Source organism: Pleurodeles waltl, chromosome 6, assembly GCF_031143425.1.
Source record: "Pleurodeles waltl isolate 20211129_DDA chromosome 6, aPleWal1.hap1.20221129, whole genome shotgun sequence".
NCBI lineage: Eukaryota > Metazoa > Chordata > Amphibia > Caudata > Salamandridae > Pleurodeles > Pleurodeles waltl.
Window position 1 is genome coordinate 1,546,993,882 of NC_090445.1, and position 23,455 is coordinate 1,547,017,336.

A 23,455-nucleotide genomic window follows, 5' to 3' on the forward strand; every position below is an offset into this window, starting at 1 on the left:
GATGCTATTTTAAGGGTTCGGCGTGGTCACGGGCTCTTAGAGCCAAACCAGACTCTTGGATCCTCTATGGCGCAGCTATCACTGTTCATTTTTGACTCCCCAACCAGCCTCTGAATCTCAGCTTGTCCCTCGCCTGCAAATGAAACCCTACGTCCACACAAAGAGAACTGAGGGCCAAGCGTGTTGCTGTTATTTGCCGCAAACTGCCATGGTTGCTGTAGTACACCAGAGAAATAGGTTTTGGCTGCATATGTTCTTTAGTATCATTGTAACCCCAACGTACCACACCAGGTTATACATTCATAGCCCAGCAACACCACGCCACAAGGAAAGACAGGAGGTAGATGTCACTGGACTTGCGCCCACCTTTGTGAACGATTTTTATTCAACTAAGTACCGCCTTAGTCCCGCCCCCTAGCCTCGCAGCCCTAAAGTCATAGTTCCTGCAACCACAGTGGCTATTCGTAGAGTTCCCACCCCTAAGAATCACGCAATAGCTCCGCCTCTAAATGAGAAAAACAAATCAGCAGGCTCCCACTTGGCTGTCTTTTTTGGTTCCCGCCTCTGGATACACGCGCACGAAGGACCGGAACTGACTACACCCCCCCTCCCCTGCACAGTCATGCAACGGTACAGGCTCTGCAACTGGAAGACCAAGACTTCACGCCCCGCCCCTTCAGAGCGCCTGCGTGTTCGAGCGTCGTACACATTCTCTAAGAATACTTCGCGCTCTTGGAGCGGGTGATTCAAACAGCTGGAGAAGGAACATTTCCAACGTCGTAATGGAGGGGGAGGAGCAGCACTCATATACTCAGGTGAGGCGTTGTGTGGGAGGGGCGATGGGTGGTAACTTTATGTCAAAAGGCAGAGGTAGTGAGGGCTGACTTTATAAAATCCTTAAACCAGAGCCGCTGGAACCATGCGCCAGGGAATAACAAAATTATGTGGCAGTGTTGGCTAAATTATGCTGCAAGAAAAATCAAATTATGCAGCGCATTTCATTATTTTCCAATGTTTTTGTTACTAATACTGTTTGGGCAAATGTTCCACTTCAGTAGTACTAGTTTAAAACACACATATAGTAATAAGCAACTAAAAGGCTACCAGGCAGCCTTTGCAAATGACTTTACAGGGCGCAGCAACACGCGTTGCTGCAATTTTAGTAACGTTTCATCTGTTTGAGCTCAAAACTGTTTTTTTGGTTTCATTCCTGAGATCACGCAGCAGACGATGGAAAGAAAAGTTTTTAGCTTTGCAACAAGAATTTTAAAAAATCTAGCTATTGCGTCAAGAATTTTCAATTCTATTAAGGACACGGAGGCGGGGATTATGCTTTTCTCTCTCTTTACTGCAAAACTCAGCAGCAAATGAAATTCAGTAAAACAAAAGAACTACATTTCCCATAAACTCAGTATTTCGTGTCCACCATTCACAATCAACCTGTCCATATAACTGGTTCATGCAGCATAGTCCTTCCTCTTTCTTTGCAATAAAACCTTCAGATAACAAGAAACCGAACTGGAACACTCTTGACCTTAACCTCAACGTCTTCTCTTGGGATATCACCGCGTCTTGACGATAGAACACCGCCCACTCAGACTTTTACGACTTCAACTGACCAAAATAAGGAGGTCCAACTTGATCCAACGCCCTTGACTTCCGAACATAGGAAAAAGAATAAGCCATGATAATATTCATAGAACTGAATACTTCGTTTACATCATTATGGGGAGGGAATGTCAAAATTGTATAGTCAAAATATTGCAATAAACTTTTTTATTCATCAGACAAGAAATATTACAGATATTTTTTTTCATGGGAGGGATAATCCTCGCCTCCATGTCCTTAATAGAATTGAAAATTCTTGACGCGATAGCTAGAATTTTTTTTATTCTATGTCAGGACCGAAGGCTTTGGATTATGCTTAGTTCAAAGCTGATTTACGACATTTGACACCACATCAACAATTGGTTTGTGATAAAATACTTTAAAAGTAGAGTCCGATGACCAATCTGCCGCCCTCATAATGTCCTCTAAATGAGAACCATTCGAGAATGACTTCTATGCCATCGCTCCCCTGACAGAATGTGCCCCAAATTGAGAAACATCAATGCCTGCTTCTTGCAGGATCCAACGGACACAACGTGCTAACGTCGCCGCTGAAACAGGCCCAAAAGGTTTTTGTAAGGAAATCAACAACTGACCCTGAATTTTTACGTACTTCTCTAGTACGTTCCTCATGGGCTTTCAAACATTTTACAATACATAGCTTTTGGTGATGAGGAAAAGCTGGGTATGAAACACTTCTAGAACAGGTCTTAGTCCGATTAGAAATAGTAAATGAGACTCCCGAAGGAGTAAATACTCTATCTGCTAAATCCAGAGCTCGCACATCAGACACTCTGCGACATGATAATAAACATAGCAAAATAGTCAACTTCGCTGAAAGCTCTTTGCATGAAAGGTCCTCATTACATGGCTATGACTTCAGGTACCTTAAAACAATATCTACGTCCCACAGGGAAGAGTATTTAGGTTGAGGAGGGGCCACCATGCGAATCCCTTGCAGTAGCTTACATACTAACGGGTGTTCCCCAGTTGGTTTACTTTCTGTATGGGGATGACCCGCTGAGATCGCTGATCTGAAATTGTTAATGGTTCTATAAGCTAGGCCATGCGACGCAAGTTCCGATAGAAAACAATCATAACAATGGAGGACCCCACGGGATCAATACCTCGTTGATTGCACCAACCCACCCATCTTTTCCAGGCGGATTGATATCGCTTATGAGTGGAAGGAGCCCAAGATTGTGATAAGAAGAACATTGCGTTGTCCAAAACTCCCGGCACCTGCCATCGTCTCCGGAAATTCTCAACGCCATGAGGCTTAATTGTTCCTTCCACATCAGAGCATGTGGAGATCCCACCGGATCTAACAATAGTCGAGGGTCCTGCGGAATCGCTACAGGGAGAGTGCAAGGCATCAACATTGCCAAAGGGAACCAAGGCTGAGCTTTCAAATTGGGCGTCACTAAAATCAATTCTGCCCTCTGTCTCCTCACCTGAGAGAGTACTCTCTGAATCATGATGAATGGGGGAAACGCATAAAGTATCCTTGACTCCCAAGACGAGAAATGCATCCGTCCCGGCCGCCAAAGGGTCCGGTCTCCAACTGAAGAAACATGTCAGTTGAGAGTTGAGTCTGGAGGCAAAGAGATCTATCCTACAAGGACCCCAAAGAGAGTTCAACTTGTTGAATATCAGAGGATCCAGCCTCCAGTCGCTGCCATCCCTGAGGAATCGAGAATTCCAGTCCGCAACGAGATTCACTCATCCAGGAATGTATTCTGCTGTCACTGATATGTGATGGAGAAGACATTATTGCCAAAACTCCTTCGCAATCTCTACTAGTACCCGGGACCTGGTCCCGCCCAGATGGTTGATGTATTGAACTGCTGAAATGTTGTCCATCCGGAGAAGAATACAACATTTCCCCTGTTGTGGAGATAGGGATCGAATAGCAAATGCTCCCGCAGCAGTTCTAGGCAATTGATGTGGAGGGATAGTTCGTCTTGGGACCAACAACCCCCTGTCTGAACAGAGCTGCAGTGGGCTCCCCAGCCCCACCGGCTGGCATCCGACTCGATAATTATTTCCGGACTCGAAGCAAAGATGGCTCTGCCATTCCAGGCATCCATGCGTTCTAGCCACCAATTGATTTCTGACTTGGCTTCGTCCGACAGAACAATCTGCTCTGCATACGAAAGACCTATGCAGAGATGAAGAATCTTCAAGCGCTGTAAGGCTCGATAATGGAGAGGCCCTGGGAAGATTGCTTGTATTGAAGAAGCTAAAAGACCTACCAGGCGTGCTAGGGTCTTCAATGATATAGTCTGAGTGGCAAGGGCTCTCCTCAATTCTTTCTTGAGGGATTTTCTCTTCGCAAGAGGTAAGAACAATTGTGCTTTGACGGAGTCCACCTGAAACCCTAAGAATTCTACAACCTTGGACGGGGTTAACACTGATTTGTCCAAGTTGATAAGGAATCCTTTCTCTGAGTAGTTGAACTACTGGTCTTAACAGTTTGGTAAAACACCAAGGGGCAGAAGAAAGCCCAAAGGGAAGGACTGAGAATTCGTACCAAATCTCCCTCCAACAGAATTGGAGGAACCGTCGATGAGGTGCAAAGATGGGAACCGAAAGATAAGCGTCCTTTAGGTCTAACCATACTAGAAAATCCCCCTCTAATAGAAGGTCTCTTAATAGATGGATGCCTTCCATTTTGAAGTGTCGGTAGACCACCCAGGAATTGAATTCCCTTAGGTTGAGAACTAACCGAGAGCCACCTCCTTTTTTCTGAATCAGGAAGATCGAACTTACAAACCCTTTTGGGTGTGGCACGGAACGGCAAATGGCGTGTTTTTGGAGTAATCGTGCAATCTCGACGTCTATGAAATGACCGTCTGTTTGTGAAAAAACAAGGGGACAAGAAAAATTCGCCTGATGAGGCGGGGCATAAAACTCTATCTTGTAACCTTGAACCGTCTGAAGAATCCACGGATCTTGAGATATCCGTTCCCATGCCCTTAAATGATCCCTCAATCTCCCTCCCAAGAAAACCTCTGAAAAGGGAATAATTCTCACCTGTGGAGGGCCCTTCGACGGAGGTGGCGCTGCCTCTGTTACGGTAACCGCGGCCTCTGCGGGCTCAGGATGGGTAGAAACCTGACCTGGAATAGTATCCTTGCTGGTTGTAACTGCCTGAGGCCTGATTGAAGCCACGGCCTGGCGCTCGGCCTCTAAAGCGTCCAGCCCTGCCAAAAAGGCCCCTATTAAACATTTCCCTCATGGAGGATTGAACTTTATCCAAAGCGGAGAAGGTGGCCACATATTTCCCCAGGTCTTTCACAAATTTGTCACCGAAAAGTAAGCCATTCGCTGCCGGGCCTGCGTCGTTGGGGGCCAAATCTGCCAATTTCGGATCAATTCTCATGAGAAAGGAGCGTCTGCGCTCCGTAGACATGGCGCAATTCGCATTTCCCAATAGACAGATTGCTCGTTGAGCCCACTCTAAAATTGTTTGCGGATCAAGAGAAGATTCAGACTCTTTGGCTTGGACAGCCAATTCAAGGATTTTCGTGATGGGGCCATAAATATCCAGAAGCCTGTCCTGACAATTCTTCCAGGCACGATCCAGAGCTTTCTTAGGGTCTTTAGAAAACTTTTGCATAAAAGTCGCCATGTTTGGATCAAGGTCTAGAGTCTCTGTTCCCTTGCCCTGGAGGGAGGGGCGGGGGCATTCCGACCGTAGGGTGTTCCTAACTTCCCAGTCAAACCCGTTGCGGATATGATCTTGTACATATTGAGCTACTTCTTCACATGGAAGCCATTCAGTGGACCTGGGGTGGATCATATTTTCCGGATCAAATGAGAGGTTGCGGTAGGAGGAACTACGCTCCTGCGCGTTATGCGATTTGCGTTTGCGCTTTCCTGATGGTTTGGGATCTTCTTGATCCTGATCTGAAGTGGGGGACTGATCAGAGGAAGAAAGGCCGTCTGGCTTAGTAGAGGTTTCTCTGCTACCTTCTGACGTGTCTAGTGACGAATAAACATCATAGCCGTGATCTTGCATCACTGAGGCGGCCATATTTGCTAGTATGTCAACTGACGATAAAGGTCTCTTTAAGGCTCCCTGGGACAAAGCCAGATCAGGTATTTGGTCGGGTTGCGAACCAGCTTCTAATAGAGGGCGACCCCTCAGTTCGCGCTGCCCAAATCTTCTTAAAGGCTGAGCAAAGGGCTTAATCGCATTAATAAGAGCCTGATTTACGGAGTCCTGGACATGGTAGCCCAGGGCTTCCACTAGTCCAGTGGTTCCCAAACTTTTTCGACACGCGGCTCCCTTCACCTTTATTGGCCATTGCCCGCGGCTCCCCATTATGTCACTTTTATTCGGGTAGGCGATGTAAGCCCAGCCTCGGGAGAACTTCAATTTTTCTCCCTCCAAATAATTGGGATGAAGACGACGAAGGTATTGGTAACAAAATAAAAATATAAGTTGTTTACTTTAAGAATTTTTTTCAATTCAGTTAAGTCAGAAACAATACAATATTAAGGGCCAAAAATGTTTCCATGAATTAGCAACAGTACTTGATCATTCATCAGTGCTTAATTTGTGCTTGTTTCCGGTGCACAGCACCAGCACTTATTTTTGAGGGCCGTCACTTATTTTTCTGCCTCAAGCATTTACTGTGAGCAAAAGACACATAAGACACATATGGGAAAGACTGAGGAAAAGAGAAAAACAAAATAATGTCACAATGGGAGAAAACAGAAAGCTGCAAGAGTGAGCTGAAGGGGCAGGGAGTGGCTTTAAAATCATTGAAGAGGCTTGAGATGGCTTCAGGATTACACTGCCTCAGTATTCCATTTTCCCACATTTATTGCAGCAGCCACATGTTTAAGAGGAGGGCTTTGGGCACCAGCACATTTTTATTTACAAATTAAGCACTGTCGTTCACACTCACACTCTGCAGTTTCTAAATTATTTCAAAGCCTTCAGCTTTTGAAAACTGTGCTTTCCAAGTTCCACTCGGTCTGTACCTCCCATAGCCGTTTTTCTGGCCTCCCAACGAAAATTGCCTTTCCTTGGCAGCAAGACTCAGTAAGTAATCTGATTTGGGCATGCAAGTAAGGGAGGACTGTCGGCCTATAATTTATTTTGGACAATTTAAATAGCATTTTTTAAACACAAATGGGGAAAAAAGGAAAGGTGTGCTTTATAATGAGAAAAGGGCGTCATGACCAACCAGATTGGCCGACACTGAAATAACTCATTTCTGTTTTTTGTAGTTCAACAAAATAAATGCAGAGGCATGGAAACAGATCATGTGCTCCAGTAGTTATACTTAAAATCAGTAAAAATAGCCCCGTTACATAAAAGTTCATACTACTGTCTCTTTTTTGGGCGCAAACCATTCAGTAATAAAAATGTAAATATGTAAATGTGATTGTATTTAGCGACATGCTACAAAAATTAAGAATTTTCTATAACATCAATGGTGCATCATAAATCTCCCCTGCAAGGCCGTGGAGTGCACGCAACTTGACCCTGACTTCTCCTAGCAAATTAACTCGGTTCATTCCAAATAAACTATTTTCCTGTTTTTCGGACGGGGGCTCCCAGAGGAATGGTTTTGTGAAGCAGAAACTGGATCATTGTAAATAATTCTGTCGTTTATAAGACTCTGTAAACACTGTTATCAAAGCCGCCTAGATGAAGTGCAGGATAAGAGGAGCCCCATTTAATTACCACACCTGTGCTGGTTAGGAGAATTTTCTGAGCATTCCTGAAATCTCCGGTCCTGTCCTGCCCTATCTCTCACTCTAGATTCTCCTAATTATTATAATAATACTTACCTGATTTTCCTAAATTCGACAAGGAACTTCAGGGAAACACGTCGGATGTGCGCACTGTTGGATGTGCGCACTTCAATGAACATGGCCTGATCACACTGCTGTCTTCGCAATTGCTGCACTCCTTGCAACGCCTTAGAAGCGAAGGCTCTGATTGTGTAATTCCCCCACATGAAATGCCAAATTAGTTACTCGCCGCAAAAGACTGTTTACCTCGTCCTAAGAGATAATTTATAAACTGCACATAAATCTTTTAAATTGTTCCTGTCATGTTTCCAAAATGCACGTGGCGCCCTTGGCAACTTCTAATGGCGCACCGGGGTGCCGCGGCGCCCAGTTTGGGAACCACTGCACTAGTCTTTCCTCCATATGATCGTCAGAAAAATCAGGTTGGTCCTGATAGAAATCATCCTCTCTGGCGTAGTACGCCATGACAACAGAGGAAATGGAGGAGATCACGGGGAGGGATTATATTTCCCAGCAGGAAATTTGGTCAATATGTAATTGACTTATATATAATTTTTTTTATATAATGTTTGTATTATTATTTTCTTAGCACAGCAATTATTAAGATGTGGAGGGAGCTCCTGCTTATCCCCTCAGCAAAGCTGACACCGTAAATTCCCCCCGTCGGGTGTTCCAGAGCTCCAAAATTCATCTGAGAGGAGAAACGAGCTAAAAATTGCTTCTTCTCTGACTCCTGACGCGCAGCACACACCTCGTTCTCTCCGAACAGCAGGAGCGAGGAGTGCGCATTCGCGCGCATGGAAATAAAAAGAGGACTTGTCCTCTAGCGCGCGCCACGGTCTAGGAGTCAGAACGACTCCTAAGCTAGACGCGCTCGCGCCCCTCGGCAAATGCCGAGCCCCTCAACTTGTTGAAAACCAATTAAGGAAAGGGCGTGCTGCGCCGGAAATGCACCACAGCATGCTTTGAGCCCGCTCCCACTCCACGCTGTGCCGGAATACCTAAAAACAAATACTATGAACGATACAGTGCAAAAGGAATACACTTATCTCTTGGCTGCAGCAGCAAAGAAAAAGGAAGGACTATGCTGCGTGAGCCAGTTATATGGACAGGTTGATTGTGATTGGTGGACACGAAATACTGAGTTTATGGGAAATGTAGTTCTTTTGTTTTACTGAATTTCATTGGCTGCTGAGTTTTTCAGTAAAGAGAGAGAAAAGCATAATCCGAAGCCTCCAGTCCTGACATAGAATTTAAGATTTTATTAAGGACAGTTAGGCAAGCGTTATGCTTCTCAATCTTTACTACTCAAACATAGCAGCCAATGAAAAAGGAGTAAAACATACTACATAACCCATGAGTCTTTGAACCACGCCTCTTCCTTAGTCCAGTATAGCATACAAAATAGAGAGGCAGCATTTTGCCTGCCTCCCATTAACCCCTTTGCTGCCAGGCCTTTTCCCCCTTGGGTGGCGAGCTTTTTTTTTGGGCTATTTGAGGTAGTTCGCAATTAGGCCCTCATAACTTTGTGTTCACATAAGCTATCCACGCCAAATTTGCGTCCTTTTTTCCAACATTCTAGGGATTCTAAAGGTACACAGAGTTTGTGGGTTCCCCTGGAGGATACTAAGAAATTAGCCAAAATAAAACTAAAATTTCATTTTTGGGGGGGAAAAAACTGCTGCAGAAGAACATGTGTTTTTTCCCCTGAAAATGGCATCACCAAAGGGTTTGCGATGCTAAAGGCACCATCTTCCCAGCTTTCAGGAACAGGCAGACTTGAATCAGAAAACCACAATTTTGGCATTTTACTGGGACATACCCGTTTTTACTATTTTTTTGTGCTTTCAGCACCTTTCCAGCTGGTGACAGAAATGGGTGTGAAACCAATGCTGGATCCCTGACAGCTAAACATTTCTGAAAAGTAGACAAAATTCTAAATTCAGCAAGGGCTCATTTGTGCATATCCTTCAAGGCTTTCCTACAGAAAGTAAAAGCTAAAAAAAAAAAAATTGAAATTGAGGTAAAATAAAAATCAATTTCTGTCCACGTTTTCTTCTATAACTTTTTCCATCTGTTGTAGATTTTTGAAAGCAATATACCGGTACGTCTGTTTGACTCGTCTGGTTGCAGGGATATATAGGGCTTGTAGGTTTACCAAGAACTATAGGTACCCAGAGTCAATAAATGAGCTGCACTTTGCAATGTGTTTTCATTGTATACCGGGCATACAGCAATTCATTTGGTAAAATATAAAGAGTGAAAAATAGGTATCAAGGAAACCTTCGTATTTCCTAAATTGGCACCAGATAAAGTGTTGAGAAGCAGTGGTTATTTGCACATCTCTCAATTTGGGGGTCCCCATACTAGCGTGTGAATTACAGGGCATTTCTAAAATAGACTTCTTTCCTACACACTGTCTTACATTTGGAAGGAAAAAAATGTATAGAAAGACATGGGGCAATAACACTTGTCCTCCTATTCTGTGTTTCCCCAAGTCTCCAGATAAAAATGGTACCTCACTTGTGTGGGTAGTCTTATTGCCTGCAACAGTAAAGTGCCTAGCTGTGGAATTCGGCTTCTAGCTCAGCCGGCACCTGCAGAAACCTAGCAAACCTGTGTATTTGTGAAAAACAGAACCTTGGGGAATCCAGGATGCAGTGATTTGTGGGGGTCTCATCAGGTTCTGTTACCCAGAATCCTTTGCAAACTTCAAACTGATGCAAAACAAACACCTTTTCCTCACATTTCGTTTTGGTGATGGAAAGTTCTGAAATTTTAAGGGAGCCACAAATTTCCTTCCACCCTGCATTCTCCCAAGTCTCCTGATAAAATTGGTATTTTACTTGTGTGGATAGGCCTAGTGCCCGCAACTGGAAATGCCCCAAAACACAATGTGGACACAGCACATTTTCTCAAAGAAAACGCACATGTTTTTTCCAAAGTGCCTAGCTGTGGATTTTGGCCTGTTGCTCAACCGGCACCTAGGGAAACCTAGCAAACCTATAAATCTTTTGAAAACTAGACATATAGGGCAGTCCAGAATGGGATGACTTGTGAGGCTCTAACTAAGTTCTGGCACCTACAGACCTTTTGCAAACTTCAGCAATTGGGAAAAAAAGACTTTCCCATCACATTTCAGTGCTGCAGAGTTCTGGAGTCTAAGAGGAGCCACAAACGTCTTTCCATCCAGCATTCTCCCAAGTCTCCCGATAAAAATGGCACCTCACTTGTGTGGGTAGGCCTAGTTCTCTCAAAAGGAAATGCCCCAAAACGCAACATGGACACATCACATTTTTACATTAAAACCGGACGTGTTTTTTGGAAAGTGCTTAGCTGTGGATTTGGGCCTCTGGTTCAACCGGCATTTTGGGAAACCACCCACACATTTTTGAAAACTAGACACCCAGGGAAATCCAGAATGGGGTGGCTTATGGGGCTCTCAACTGGTTCTGTTACCCAGAATCCTTTGCAAATCTCAAAATGTGGCAAAAAAAAACTTTATCCTCACATTTTGGTGATGGAAAGTTCTGGAATCTGAGGGGAACCACAAACTTCCTTCCACCCAGCATTCCCAGATCGCCCAATACAAATGTTACCTCACTTGTGTGGGTAGGCCTAATCCCCACAACAGGGAAGGGTCCAAAACACAACATGGACACAACACAATTATCTATTACAAAACTACCGGTCCTTGCAAGAGCAGGGCACCTGCGTTTTTGGTCCTGGGCTTGACAGCCTTATAGGGAAACAGATCAAACCCAGAAATGTTTGAAAATGATCCACCCAGTGGAGTCCAGGGTGGTGTGGCTTGCGTGGATCCCCCAACAATTTCTTACACAAAATCCCTTGCAAAGCTACAAAAAAAAAAGAATTCTTCACTTTCCTTTGTAGGATCACTGCACTGGTACAAATTCCCTACCATTCAATGCTCCCCTCGGTCTGCTGTTAAAAAAATGATACCTCCATTGTTTCGGAGGCCCAGGTGCCTGCAACAGGGAACGGCAAAAAACGTGTAGAGAATGAGGAGACAGCACAGCGAGTTGATAACCACAATTTGTTTTTTTTAAATACATTTTTAGGCTGACTCTGCTTTGGGGGCCCACACAAGTGAGGTATTGTTTTACTTGGGAGACTGAGGGGAACGCTGGGTGGTAGGTAATTTGTGCTAGCGTGGTGATTCTACAGAGAAAAGTGAGGAAAATGTGTTTTTGTCAAACAAATTTTGAGGTTTGCAGAGGAGTCTGGTTAAGAAAATGTTGGGGTATTCACACAAGCCACGCCTCCGTGGACTTCACCGGATGTCTATTGTAAAAAAAAACTCTGAGTGTGGTAGGTTTCCCTAGATGACTGCTACATCCGGGACCAAAAACGCAGGTGCACCCCTATTCTCCCCCCCCCCCACCCAGCAAAAACTACTAGCTCTGCAATAGATCATTTTGATGTGTCCACGTTGTGTTTTGGCCCCTTCCCTGTCGTGGGCACTTGGCACACCCACACAAATGAGGTAGCATTTTCATCAGGAGACCGAGGGGAACAGTGGGTGGCATACGTTTCTGGTTTATTGTTGCTTCTGGGAGAATATTGTACAGAAATGCAAGAAAAATGTGTGATTTTAGTCACATTCTAAAGTTTACAGGGCATTGTGGCCAAGAAAATTGTTTGGACCCACAAGAGGCACACCATCCTGTACTCAATCTAGTGTCTTGTTTTCAAACTTATCTAGAGTTGGTACTTTTCCCCTAGAGAAGAAGTAAGCACACTACCAAGACTCTTACTTCTGCGATGTTCCAAACATTCAAATTGTGAAAAGAAATGCCCTTAGGTTATGATAAAGACCCTTCGCCCACCAACCTAGATGGTGGCATGCTTCATCATTGGGGTCCTACCCGAGACATCTAGCATGTCACGGGTGTGCTTCAATGCCTGATTACAGCGGAGCAGGTTTTTTCATTTTTTTTTATTTTACCACACATACTGGTTGGATTTGGCACAAGGGTGAGTGATGGTTCAATAGATCAAATTTTATTAACAAGAGATTTCACAAAAATGAAATGCACTGTTAATAACCGAAAAGCCCCAAAACTGAACTAGTGACTTGCAGCTTGTGAGCTGTAAAGCCACATCAAGGCACCAACCGCTTTACAGTCTATTCACACACCTTTCATGCCTGACAAGCACAAGACCATTCACACCGCCAGCCGCAGGCTCAGCACATTACAATACTCATATCAACAGACAGCGCCATTCAAGGGCTCATCACTTTCATACACCCACATGCCTGACACAGCAATCACACCAGCAGATGGAGTCTGGGGGCTGGCATCTTGTTAGCAGTGTGTTGTAGTGGCCAACAGCAAGTCACTATTTACACTGCCAGCCAAGCGCCACTCCACGCACCCACCACCAGCCAAGCACCACTTAACGAACACACCGCCAGCCAAGTGCCACGCCACACACACTGCCAAAACACTAACTAATTATAAGTAAATACAAAACTACAAACACAAAAGCTCTAACTAAATACATGACAGTAATGTAAAATGTGAAACTGAACATGAAATATAAAACAATAGAGAACAGACAGTTTACGCTCACAGTAGTTGCCAATAATTCTCTTGGGTGTGGTAATTTCTGAAACAGCCGGTCACACACAGCCGGGCTTAGAATGACAATCTGGGCAGTACAAATGAGTCTCCCTCCAGACACCTCATCGGGCACAGACTCTACATTTCTTAGCGGGAAAGTCTTTTTTGGGTGTGGGAGGAATGTGATCAGGAAAGTGGCGATCTTTCAATCTAGCCAAATCCTCCACCACTTCTTCTCTAGGAACTCTTGCATGTTCTACCACAACAAGACTCTCTATCACAGACTCCTGAAATTTCAAAAAATTCATCTTTGACTCAGGGGAACAATCCTTAAACACAATAAAAGCATTAAAAGTTGCTAAATGGAACAGATGTATAGCCAACTTTTTATACCAAATGTAAGACTAACAAACAGCAGTGTAAGGTTCCAACCTCTGATCTACTCTATCTACATCACCCATGTGCCTATTGTAGTCTAAAATGCACGCAGATTTGCGCACTTCGGCAACCTGACCCCAAACAGTCACATTGAAAGTAAGTTCATCATGGATGGTAGTCAGCACGTAGACATCCCTCCTGTCTGCAAATTTCACAGGTAGTAACTCATCATTACACAAGGCACTGCACTGTCCCCTCTCAAGTTTTTTACACACAATCTCCCTTAGATAGCCTTTACGGTTAGAGCGGATTGTGCCACAAGCAACAGTGTCCACTCTGAACAATTCGTTGAACAATTGCACTCCATTGTAGAAGTTATCTAGGTACAAATGGTGACCTTTGTTAAACAGTCGTCTATCAAGTTCCTACACATTTTTCTCACTAACTCCAAAAGTGGGCGGGCAACCAGGGGGGTCAATACTGGAATCCCTACCAGTGTAGGCCCGGAAACTATAAACATATCCTGTACTACTTTCAGACAGCATATACATCTTAATCTCATACTGTGCCCTCTTGCTAGGATTGTACTGCCTAAAAACGAAATGGCCTTTGAACAGTACCAAAGACTCATCCACAGCTATTTTTTTCCCTGGAACATAGACCTTTGAAAACCGATCTACAAAATGATCAAGGACAGGCCTAATATTGAAAAGACGGTCAGAATCAGGGTGATCTCGTGGCAAGGCTAAAGCATTATCAACAAACTGCAGCATCCTAAGAAGATGCAAATACCGATTACAAGTCATGGTTGCAGGAAAAATAGCCGTTGCCATCAAGGGACTAGAAGACCAATAAGAAGACAGTGACAGCTTCCTTATCGACCCCATCAAAAAAGTCAAACCCAAGAAAATTTTCATCTCTTCCAGATTTGTGGGAATCCACTGGGTAGCTCTAGAGTGTGTCCTAAGTCGGGCACTGTTGTCCCTCAAATAGTGCTCAGCATACAAATTAGTTTGCTCAACAATCTCTTCCAAAAATACATTGTCTATAAAGTTTGAAAGAAATTGATAGCCAAAAAAGTTCCGTATTGACTCTACACCCCAGGAGACCAGTAAAGGCAGGTAACTCTGGCTGCTCCATGTTTGGGGCAACCCAGAGTTCAGGTCTTCCAATGGGAAGCCTTTCAGCCCCAGGCTACTGTACTATTGGCACATCAGTGTCCTCCTCTTAAACAGGCCCTTCATCCGCACTGAGAGTGGCTTCCTCATCAGATGATTCCTCTCGCCCAGAAAATTCACTGCCAGAATCTTGCACTTCCTCCTCTGCCTCAGATGCAGAGTCAGTCTAATGTAAAGAGAGTGCTTAATTTGAGTTGACAGTTGAAGGGGGACCCACTGGCATTCTTTTTTGGGACTGGCACTGATATTTCTTCATGAGACTTTCACCCGTAGCAAGAGAAAAACATAAAAGGGGGAAGAAGGAGGAAAATAAAGATGGGAACATAGTGACAAATGGAGAAAGCGAGGATGAAAAAGAACCTGAAAGAGTGAGGTAATCTGGTAGGGTTTGTCTCGTGCAATATGAAAGAGGCATAAGGTGCAAACAAGACTATGCAGCAATGGCATTTGCACCCCTCACCCACCAATCTGATGTGGAGTACGCAGGCCTCTGAGAAAATCTTTAGTCTCCAGAAGTTACTGTTGTACAAATTAACATGGAATGTATTGTCAGCCACCTGTAATTTGCAAATATAAAGTTTCAGGAAGTCTAGAAATATACACCTTGGAGGGGATAAATACATAGCTGCCAAATTTCAGCTTGGTTACTCGTGAAATTTCAATGTCTTATACTTGTCGCACTTTGGTTGACACTTTATAGTTATATAAAAGGCAGTTATGACCTTACAAAGAAATTATTTTCAGAAATTACTAAATTTTTAAGCCTTACCCAGAGACTGTTTTTAGCTGTCTGTTATCGAAGGCCTCTTGTGTACAGTAATAAACAAAGAGTGGACTTTTGGTCAACCCATTGCTTACTATTGCTTGAATTTTTTGTCTTTCTCATTTGTTTTCTTCTTATTCAATGGCTTTCCTTCCTCTTATGTTAGTCCCTACTCTGAAGCATGTCTTTGTTACTGTCCTTTTTATTTCATTACTTGTAACTTTCCAATAGCTTGTATAAGAAGGTGGGCTCATAAAGCTTGGGGAGATTAGGCTGCAGTATATGAATCGCGAAAAGAAAGCTCTTTCCAAGCACATTTGTATTAGTTGAAATTAAACATGAAAGATTAAGATATTCAGTAGTCAAAGGGATACTTGCATTATTCTAACATGCATTATTTTGAAGGACATTTTCATAAAACACACATAGTTGATCTTTGAAAGAGAATTTTTTTACGTGTACATATATGAGAAGAACACTACATTTGAAATAATAGGGAAATGATTTAAGGATCAGTTAGGTTCCCAAAGGCTTTGAGGTAGTGTACATAGAGAAGTGGACCAACAATGAAGAGTTGGATCCTCTTCATTTCCATCCCCATTAGCATGGGTAGTCAGTAGGGGAGAATCTTAAGATAATTTACCGATCTTGTTGGAGAAGAGGTTGTTTGGTACACCTAGGATCTTTCAGTGCCTCCATGTTGACTCACGATTTTGTGATTAAGTGGGATAGAAACATGTGGTGCAAGGGAGCAGATCACCTGGACAGGGCTGAATCATTTCACAAACCGTGTCCTCAGGAGACCACTCACCCAAACTATTGGAGGTGAAATGCTGCAACTGCTTGCTGTTCCTCCCCTTACTCCACTGTTGCACCCACCTCATTGCATTCTCTTTTTCTTTTTTGATGGTCTGACAGCTATAAATTGCCACTGTTATGGCAGTCCCGCTGGACATGGCTGGCTGAGGTGGAAGTGATGTTCACTCTAGGGGCAAATTTACACACAGTTTTTGAGCAGCAGCACTGGCTATTTTTCTGGAAAGCAGTAGTGTGGCCTCAGTTTGCCCACGTCAGTACTTGATTGCGCTTGTTGTAGAGATGATAAATCTTTGTTGTTGGATCATCCTTAGGCTCAAACTCAAGCCCTTCAATCTAACAAATGAAGAGCATAGCCCAAATCCCAGTACTGATCGTTGTTGGGGGTCCAAGTGTCCTCTCAACATGACCTACTGTGTTTACTCCTCCTGAAGAGATGACTTCTCAGCAAGCCTGTGGGTCGTCGTGATGACAAGCATTTCTTGGGAGACATAAAAAGATTCAGCAAGTTAACCCGAAGCCCCTGCATGGCAGTTTCCTAGCTCATCCTACTAGTATTACCTAGCTCTGCATACCACAATTAAAGAAACATATGTACATAATCTGTGTCTACAGTCAGGTCATTGAAGAAAAATCATGCTGTTGAAGAGGAGGCTTCTTCAGTAAATGGATTTATTTGGGGCCAAGCTATCCTCATCTGATCATAGCATTGCTGACCCAATGTAAATACCGGTAAGCACTTGTTTATAAGCTCAACAAACACATGCTTCCTCTTTCTAAAGCAAAGTGTTTTTACAAGCAAACCTGCGGGGTCTGGGAAGAAGTCTTGAGTCACTGTCTGTTCAGTACCAATGCCTGTTCAACTGAGAGTAACATTGAGATGCTTTAGAAGCATCAAGATGCTTTTGTTCCAGGGTACCAAGATGGTGTAATCTGCTAGATCTTACTCGAAGATATCCAAATGCCCCAGCACCAGAGCTTCCTTGAAGACAACATGCTATCATCAGAGTCTCAGTGCATCACAGTTCTATGCCGGAGCATGCTCTGACCAGGGTCCAGCCAAACCAAAGATTTGTGGAAAGGCCATCTACTGACCCTTCTTTGATCTTAAGCTGTACATCATCTAGAGTCAGAACACATTGGCCCATCCTGTGCTCTTGTGTGTGTCTCAGCAAGGTGTGATTGTAGACAAGAAACAGAACAAAAGGGTAGAGTGCTTAAGAAACTGTGCTTAGCCCTTCTAGTCCTCTTTTAGGGGAGAACTCTTGAATTTGAAGCAGCAAAGGATGGGGTATTTAAGTTCCTCTGTGGATTTGGTACCATTTATGCAAACCCTGATACCCACGTCACCTACTCCATTTTGGGGTCCTCTGAGCAGCCTTCTCCCTTGAGTCACCATTCCCGTGTTGTTTGATGCCTCCATAAATCCAGATTGGGATTCTTTGTCAACTGAGGCAGAACCAGAAGAGAAGTCATTGCTTTGCTCTGAAGGCCTTGTGGTATTTGAGGCTGGGAATCGTCCTTCAAGGAGTAAGGTTTTTTTGTGTGTTTTCTTTTTTTTAAAGTTACGTCCTGTCGCCCTCGGAATTTGAGTATTCCTGTTCATCCTGATGTAATCCCTTTGGTGGCTATTTTTTAGAAAAACCCTGCTTTTAACTTACCTGAATGTAAAGGTACAGGCTACAGTATGAATATTTAATACCTTTCAATAACTCGACCATCATGACCGACAGTGACGTATTTTGTTTAGAGAAAATAGCACTGATCTCATTCCCGAGTGCTTGCATTTGAAGTGCTTTTTACATGCAGTGCTCAAAGTTTACATAGAACCGAGGGAATACATGGCATTGGGGTATGTTTATGAGATAGGGGTTCATATTCTGAGCTGTGGGGTGAGTATGTTTGTGTGCAGCTCAAAAAGAGTACAAACGAGCTTCTGCTGAGATCAGTATAGTGTGGGTTGAGCTCTTCCTGGTAAAACGGAATAGATTTCCTAAATAGTTGAGACCTTTACTTGCCACATAAAGACAGCCTTAGAAATAAGGTGATTTATTTTCAGTGCCTGGCTGTGCTTCTGGGGATGTGCTCTTTGTGAGATGGCTTGATGTCACCATTGAGAAAAGTGCTGGGGACGCAGTTAGAGATGGATTTGTGTGCAAGATAATCTGTCTATTTGGGTAGGGAGGGGAACCACATTTAGGGGCCATTCCTCTGAATAGTGATTAGATGACCTGTGTGGGAGATTGATTACAGACAGGCCAACATGGAGTCAGAAAGGTAATGAAGGAAAAGGTTGCCACATTGGTAGTGTGAGAGACCTAGGACTTTGATAGAGGGTCAGAAGTTATTTTGGCATATAAGCAGTGTGACTGCACAGTTTGTAGGCGCAAGTTAAGCAGTGAAATGCACACCAGTTCTCGGTCTGTGATGTGTTGTCAGTGAGAGCATACAATTTCTTGCGTTTAAATGCATAACCAAGGACTGACAGTGCTCTATTCAAATTACAGCACAGCATATCACAGCCATCAGAAGTCTACAAAGAGCATGACCATCAGCTCTGCAACTTTTGTTGTTAACAGGAATTCCCAGTACCTTAGCCACATATTAGTTTCCAACCCTTTGTTGTTTGTTGTAGAAAACAAGCATTGGCAAAGCCAATAGGTTTCGCCTTTGGGACATGTTGTCTTTGCTAATGCCTTTTGATGATGCTGTCCACCATGAGAGAAAGCTGTTTTGCTGATGCTCTGCAGTGTTTACCAAAAGGGGAAAAAGGCACAATAGTGGAGGGCCATCATTTTGTAGGCGCATGCATGTGTGATGTATGTATACACTTAAGCACACGAGAGAGCAGCATTGAGCATGGGGGCATAGAGGAGAAGCACATAAGAGAGAGCAACATAGAGCTCAGGGGAGAATTGGTGGTGAGGAGAAGCACACAAAGGAAATAGCTGGAAAACATGTGCACTCTGAGAGGATGCTTAACCAAAAAGGAAAAAGTCATTCCCTAAAAGTAAGCAGTGGAAAAATAAAGTCAGACAATCAAAAGTATAGTAGAAAGGCTGTGATACAAGGAAAGGGACAAACACATGATGAGAATGAACGCAACTGATTAAGAATCAAGCAAATAAATAGACAATAAAGCCAACCAATGGTAATAAGCAGTGGGCAGTCTAAATGCCAACTGTAATTTTAGCCCACAACATATCTCTTGTAACTAGGCAGCTTGTGGTGTCTGGTAGGCAAGACCTAATAATCAGTTTGTAGCATGATAAAGTGACAAGCACACCTCTGCAGCATAGTGTGCTTGCTGCAGCATTCTGCTCAGTGCAAAATTTATAGATTTTGGTAACAGTAAGGTGACTGAGCCTTTCATTCTATTGCGGTCAATAAAATCGGCCCTACTGAAGTGGGTGGCACCTACTGACAACCCTCTGTTGAGCACAGCTACTAGACTGCATACTTTATGGAAAAACAAGATTACTGTTAATAAATATTTTATTCATGCCTATATAATTGAAACCCCTTCTACTACATAGTAGACAGCGAATCAATGAAGTATGCATATCAGTATCTTCAAGAATAAATACTTCATGCTCTCAAAATGTCCTGAATGAACTCTTGCAATACTTCTGCTGTTGTTACCATTTCAAATTTTCTTGTGCACCATTGTGCAGTTTTGGGTTGTTCATTTATAGTGATGTTTTAGAGAAGAGGCAAAATTCCTTGATTCTTTTTTGCCCTCGTATGTTTTGAGCTTCACACTTTTATATGGTTGCTGTGTACGTCTTTCTTCTATTCCCTGTTCAGCGAGATCCCTTCTAAAAGCAGCAACTCCTTTTCCACGTTCACCTTCGGGTACTGAACTTGTCCTCTACTTTCTTTAACACTTAAGGCCTCTTTTGAAGTCATGCAATATCGGGAATCTGTAAAAACAAAAATAGTTAATTCCACTCTATTCCTCCACTTCAGTAGATGAATCAGCTTGTTTCTGACAGCTTTGCTGGTAGAAAACCCTGTGCAGCAGGCCGCCTGCAGCAGGAATATCATTCCCACAACAGCTGTAATATTTGCATACTCTAGAGAAACTCACAGCACTTTGTTTTTTGCTTTTCAAAAACACCCCACACTCATTTTCCCTGAGACATGTTGTATATACTTTGTGTGCTTACAGCAAGCCCATTAACATTTTAATTGTTTCTTGCATTGTCCTTTAAAAATGCTTACTTTCTACTGGTGAATCCTTTTTAGTCCCTCCTTTTTGTGTTTTGTTTCCTCCCACGGAGCACCACCCAAGTACGGTATCTTTACACTTTAGTTGTTTATATGATTGCTTTTTGGGACAATCTTTTCTTTCTTTCCATCTTGCGTTACTTTGTGTTCCTGTTTGACTGTGCTTGGTAGGTGCGTTTATCTCTTCCCACCTCCTCCCATGTCGCTTTCATGGTGTGTTTTTGAAATGTTTATTTAAACTTTGTTTAATTACTTTATTTTGGTTGGAGGCCGCGCGCCTTTTATTTGCTCAGCACGGCACCCGCTTTATGGCCGTTTTGCTTCATGTTTCTGCATGATGGCCTTGCGCCTAACTTTACTTCAATCTACACTAAGCATGCTTCCAGGCTGTATTTTTTAAATATTTATTTAAGCTTTGTTATATATATATATATATATATATATATATATATATATATATATATATATATATATATATATATATAATATATATATATATATAAATATATATATATATATATATATATATATATATATATATATTGCACCGTCCGTCTACTCTCACTCAGTTGCTCTTTGCCCCAGTCACTTGTTTTCCAGAGCAGCCACGCTCCCTCAGCGACTGGTCAAGCAAATCCTTCTCGTATCAATGCCCCTCCAGCAGGTCTCCCTACCCCCCACTGCTCCCTCTGGAAGCATAAAACAAACAGCAGGGTGGGGAGGCATTTACATCTTCAGTTAAAACCATCATTTAACTTTTTCAGCATGTTCCATCAATTTGGTTTCCTTAATGTTGCAGCAATGTCCACTAAAGTGTGCACAAGAGCCTATCCCCCAGCATGATCTCAAGTTGCCTGCCATCTTCTGAAAATAACTACAGAGCAATGAACATGGATTTACATTGGCATTCCGGCTATGCTTGTTCCCATCTGCTTAAACTGCCAGTGTTCCACAGATTGAACATCTTTTGCCTATCTGTGCGTTTGTCTCACTCTGGGCTAGAATCAAATGATTTTATTTTAGTGTAGAGAAATTCAGCTCCAAAGTAAACTCTGCTAGGCTGTACTTTCAGAAGTCAGCAGGTAAAAGGGTAACCAGAGGCTTTCTAAAATAGATGCAGATGTACAACGCAGAATAAGTACGATGGAGTTTGGTGGGCAAGTGGGGACTGAGTCACTCCTACAACAAGTCGCAATTGTCGTCCCAACCCTCCCGGCTGACAAGCAGTACGTCACCAAAACTCAAACCGTAAAGGTGATTTCTTGCAGCCTGATGCATGGACTCTAGATGCGATTTCTCAGGGGAGTTGTGGTGGAATGGAAGTTACCCTTTTCTCTCCTTAGCAATAAATCTCTCACACACACATAGGCAATGAAGGTGATGCAGGAGAGTTTTCAATATATTTATTGAAAAGAAGCAAACTACGGTAACATGCATGAATTGAAGTGATAAGGATAATGAGCAATAAAAGAAATAAAATCGATAAATGAGTTGTGAATAAAAAAAAACCACCATCTTACAATAAATATGATATAGAATTCCTAACAAAGAAAACCTAATATCTACCCAAATCTGCCAGTACCTTGTCCATGAGAAGCGCCCCCCCCATCCCTCGTTACCTTGCAATTAGGCCCCTAGGTCAGACTCTGTGGTAACACAAAGGCTAAATCCTGCAGAAAGGTGATGTGCAGCATACATGGCATCTGGAAGGAACCCCTCTAATGAATTACCTTGTCCGTTTCAGATGTAATTATAGAGATAATGTAGGATCTCTGACACATGTATCTTTCTGAACAACTAATAATGTGGGAGACTTGTGTCAGCAGTTACATAAACAATCCTTAACAAGTGCGCATTAGGTTCCTGTAACACGTAAGTGAGAAAGGGACATGATGACAATATCTACGTAAATCACTGATAATGACACCTTCTCAGAATGGCACTGATAAGCAAAGCAAAACATTTCTTATAAAATGTAGGTAGCTGTGAAATGCTAAAAGAAATAATAAACTAAATGGAGTGAAACAGAGCATACTAGCGGGTAAAAGTTCACTAGGTGATGGGGCAACAGGCCTGTATGCCGAAGGCTAAGCTAACTACTGAGTCCAGCGGGGAACTAAAATGGATTCACTACAGCTTCAATAATTTCAGCTATAGGATGGAATTAGGTTGCCTGTCATTATGCCCAAGCAGAGATAAGTACGGGAAATAAGAATGGTGGCCTGCTCTGGACATGATGTTGATTAAATGCAAAGAGAGTCCTAAAAAACAATCCTTTCATATGTGTATTATGATCTCTGGGGCACACACCTGCCTCGAAATTCGTTGGTAAATCAGACCATTTGCACATTGCCACTGCTTATAAAGGGTTCACAGTATTACCCTACCTAAGATTACAGAAATGGATGGGGGTCCTTTTTAGGTTGAGCATAGCGACGCACAATTGCTGCTCGTCTCGACATGTTGTAATATGTTCTGTGGGCTTTAACCACACCCACCCCACGCCCATTACTTTATTTGTTCCTGGACATGCCTTTCAAAATTCCCTCGTTGTCCTAGGTAAATGCTTTACGTTTGTCCTGCCTTGGGGCTACTTTGTTACGCCTTGCAGACTGACCATGTTACATAGATTATTGCACGTTCCGCCATATACTTTTGTGTGTACGCACTACTTTTTTATTTTGTCTGTCCCCTTTGCGCTCCATGGCTCTCGAAGTTTCATATAGCGCAAACTAGATCAGAGGTATTGCAGCGCTTTGCAGGAGTATCAGTTACATCACACTGTTACCAAGTCCAGGTCATTTACATTTTTCTATTGTCTCTCCTTTTTGCGCTCCTGGGCGGCCATGGCAGCTTGAAGAGCAAACTCGGTCGGAGGTATTGGAGTGCTTTGCATAAGCACCAGTTACATCACATTGTTACCAAATCCGAGTCATTTAAATTTGCAACCCCATTCCTGAACTCTTCCCAGGTTTAGCAGTTGAATAATATACAAACTGCAGCTGTTTTAATAGAAAAAACACAGAAATCCTTAAAGCTGCTCTCTCGGCACAGCATTAGAGCAGAGAGCAGATACTACAATATTCACTGCACTTGGGAAAATACCAAATGCACTGTTT

At 43.0% G+C, this 23,455-nt stretch overlaps 1 protein-coding gene across 1 annotated transcript in view; it reads left to right on the forward strand.

Annotated features, from left to right (window-relative positions):
* Positions 1-685: 685 nt before the first annotated feature.
* Positions 686-23,455, forward strand: part of LOC138301096 (centromere protein S-like) — a 75,010-nt gene continuing 52,240 nt past the window's right edge. The window contains exon 1 of the mRNA XM_069241198.1: positions 686-815. Coding sequence (XP_069097299.1) covers positions 783-815 — 33 coding nt within the window. The 5' untranslated portion in view covers positions 686-782. The remainder of the gene's footprint in view (positions 816-23,455) is intronic.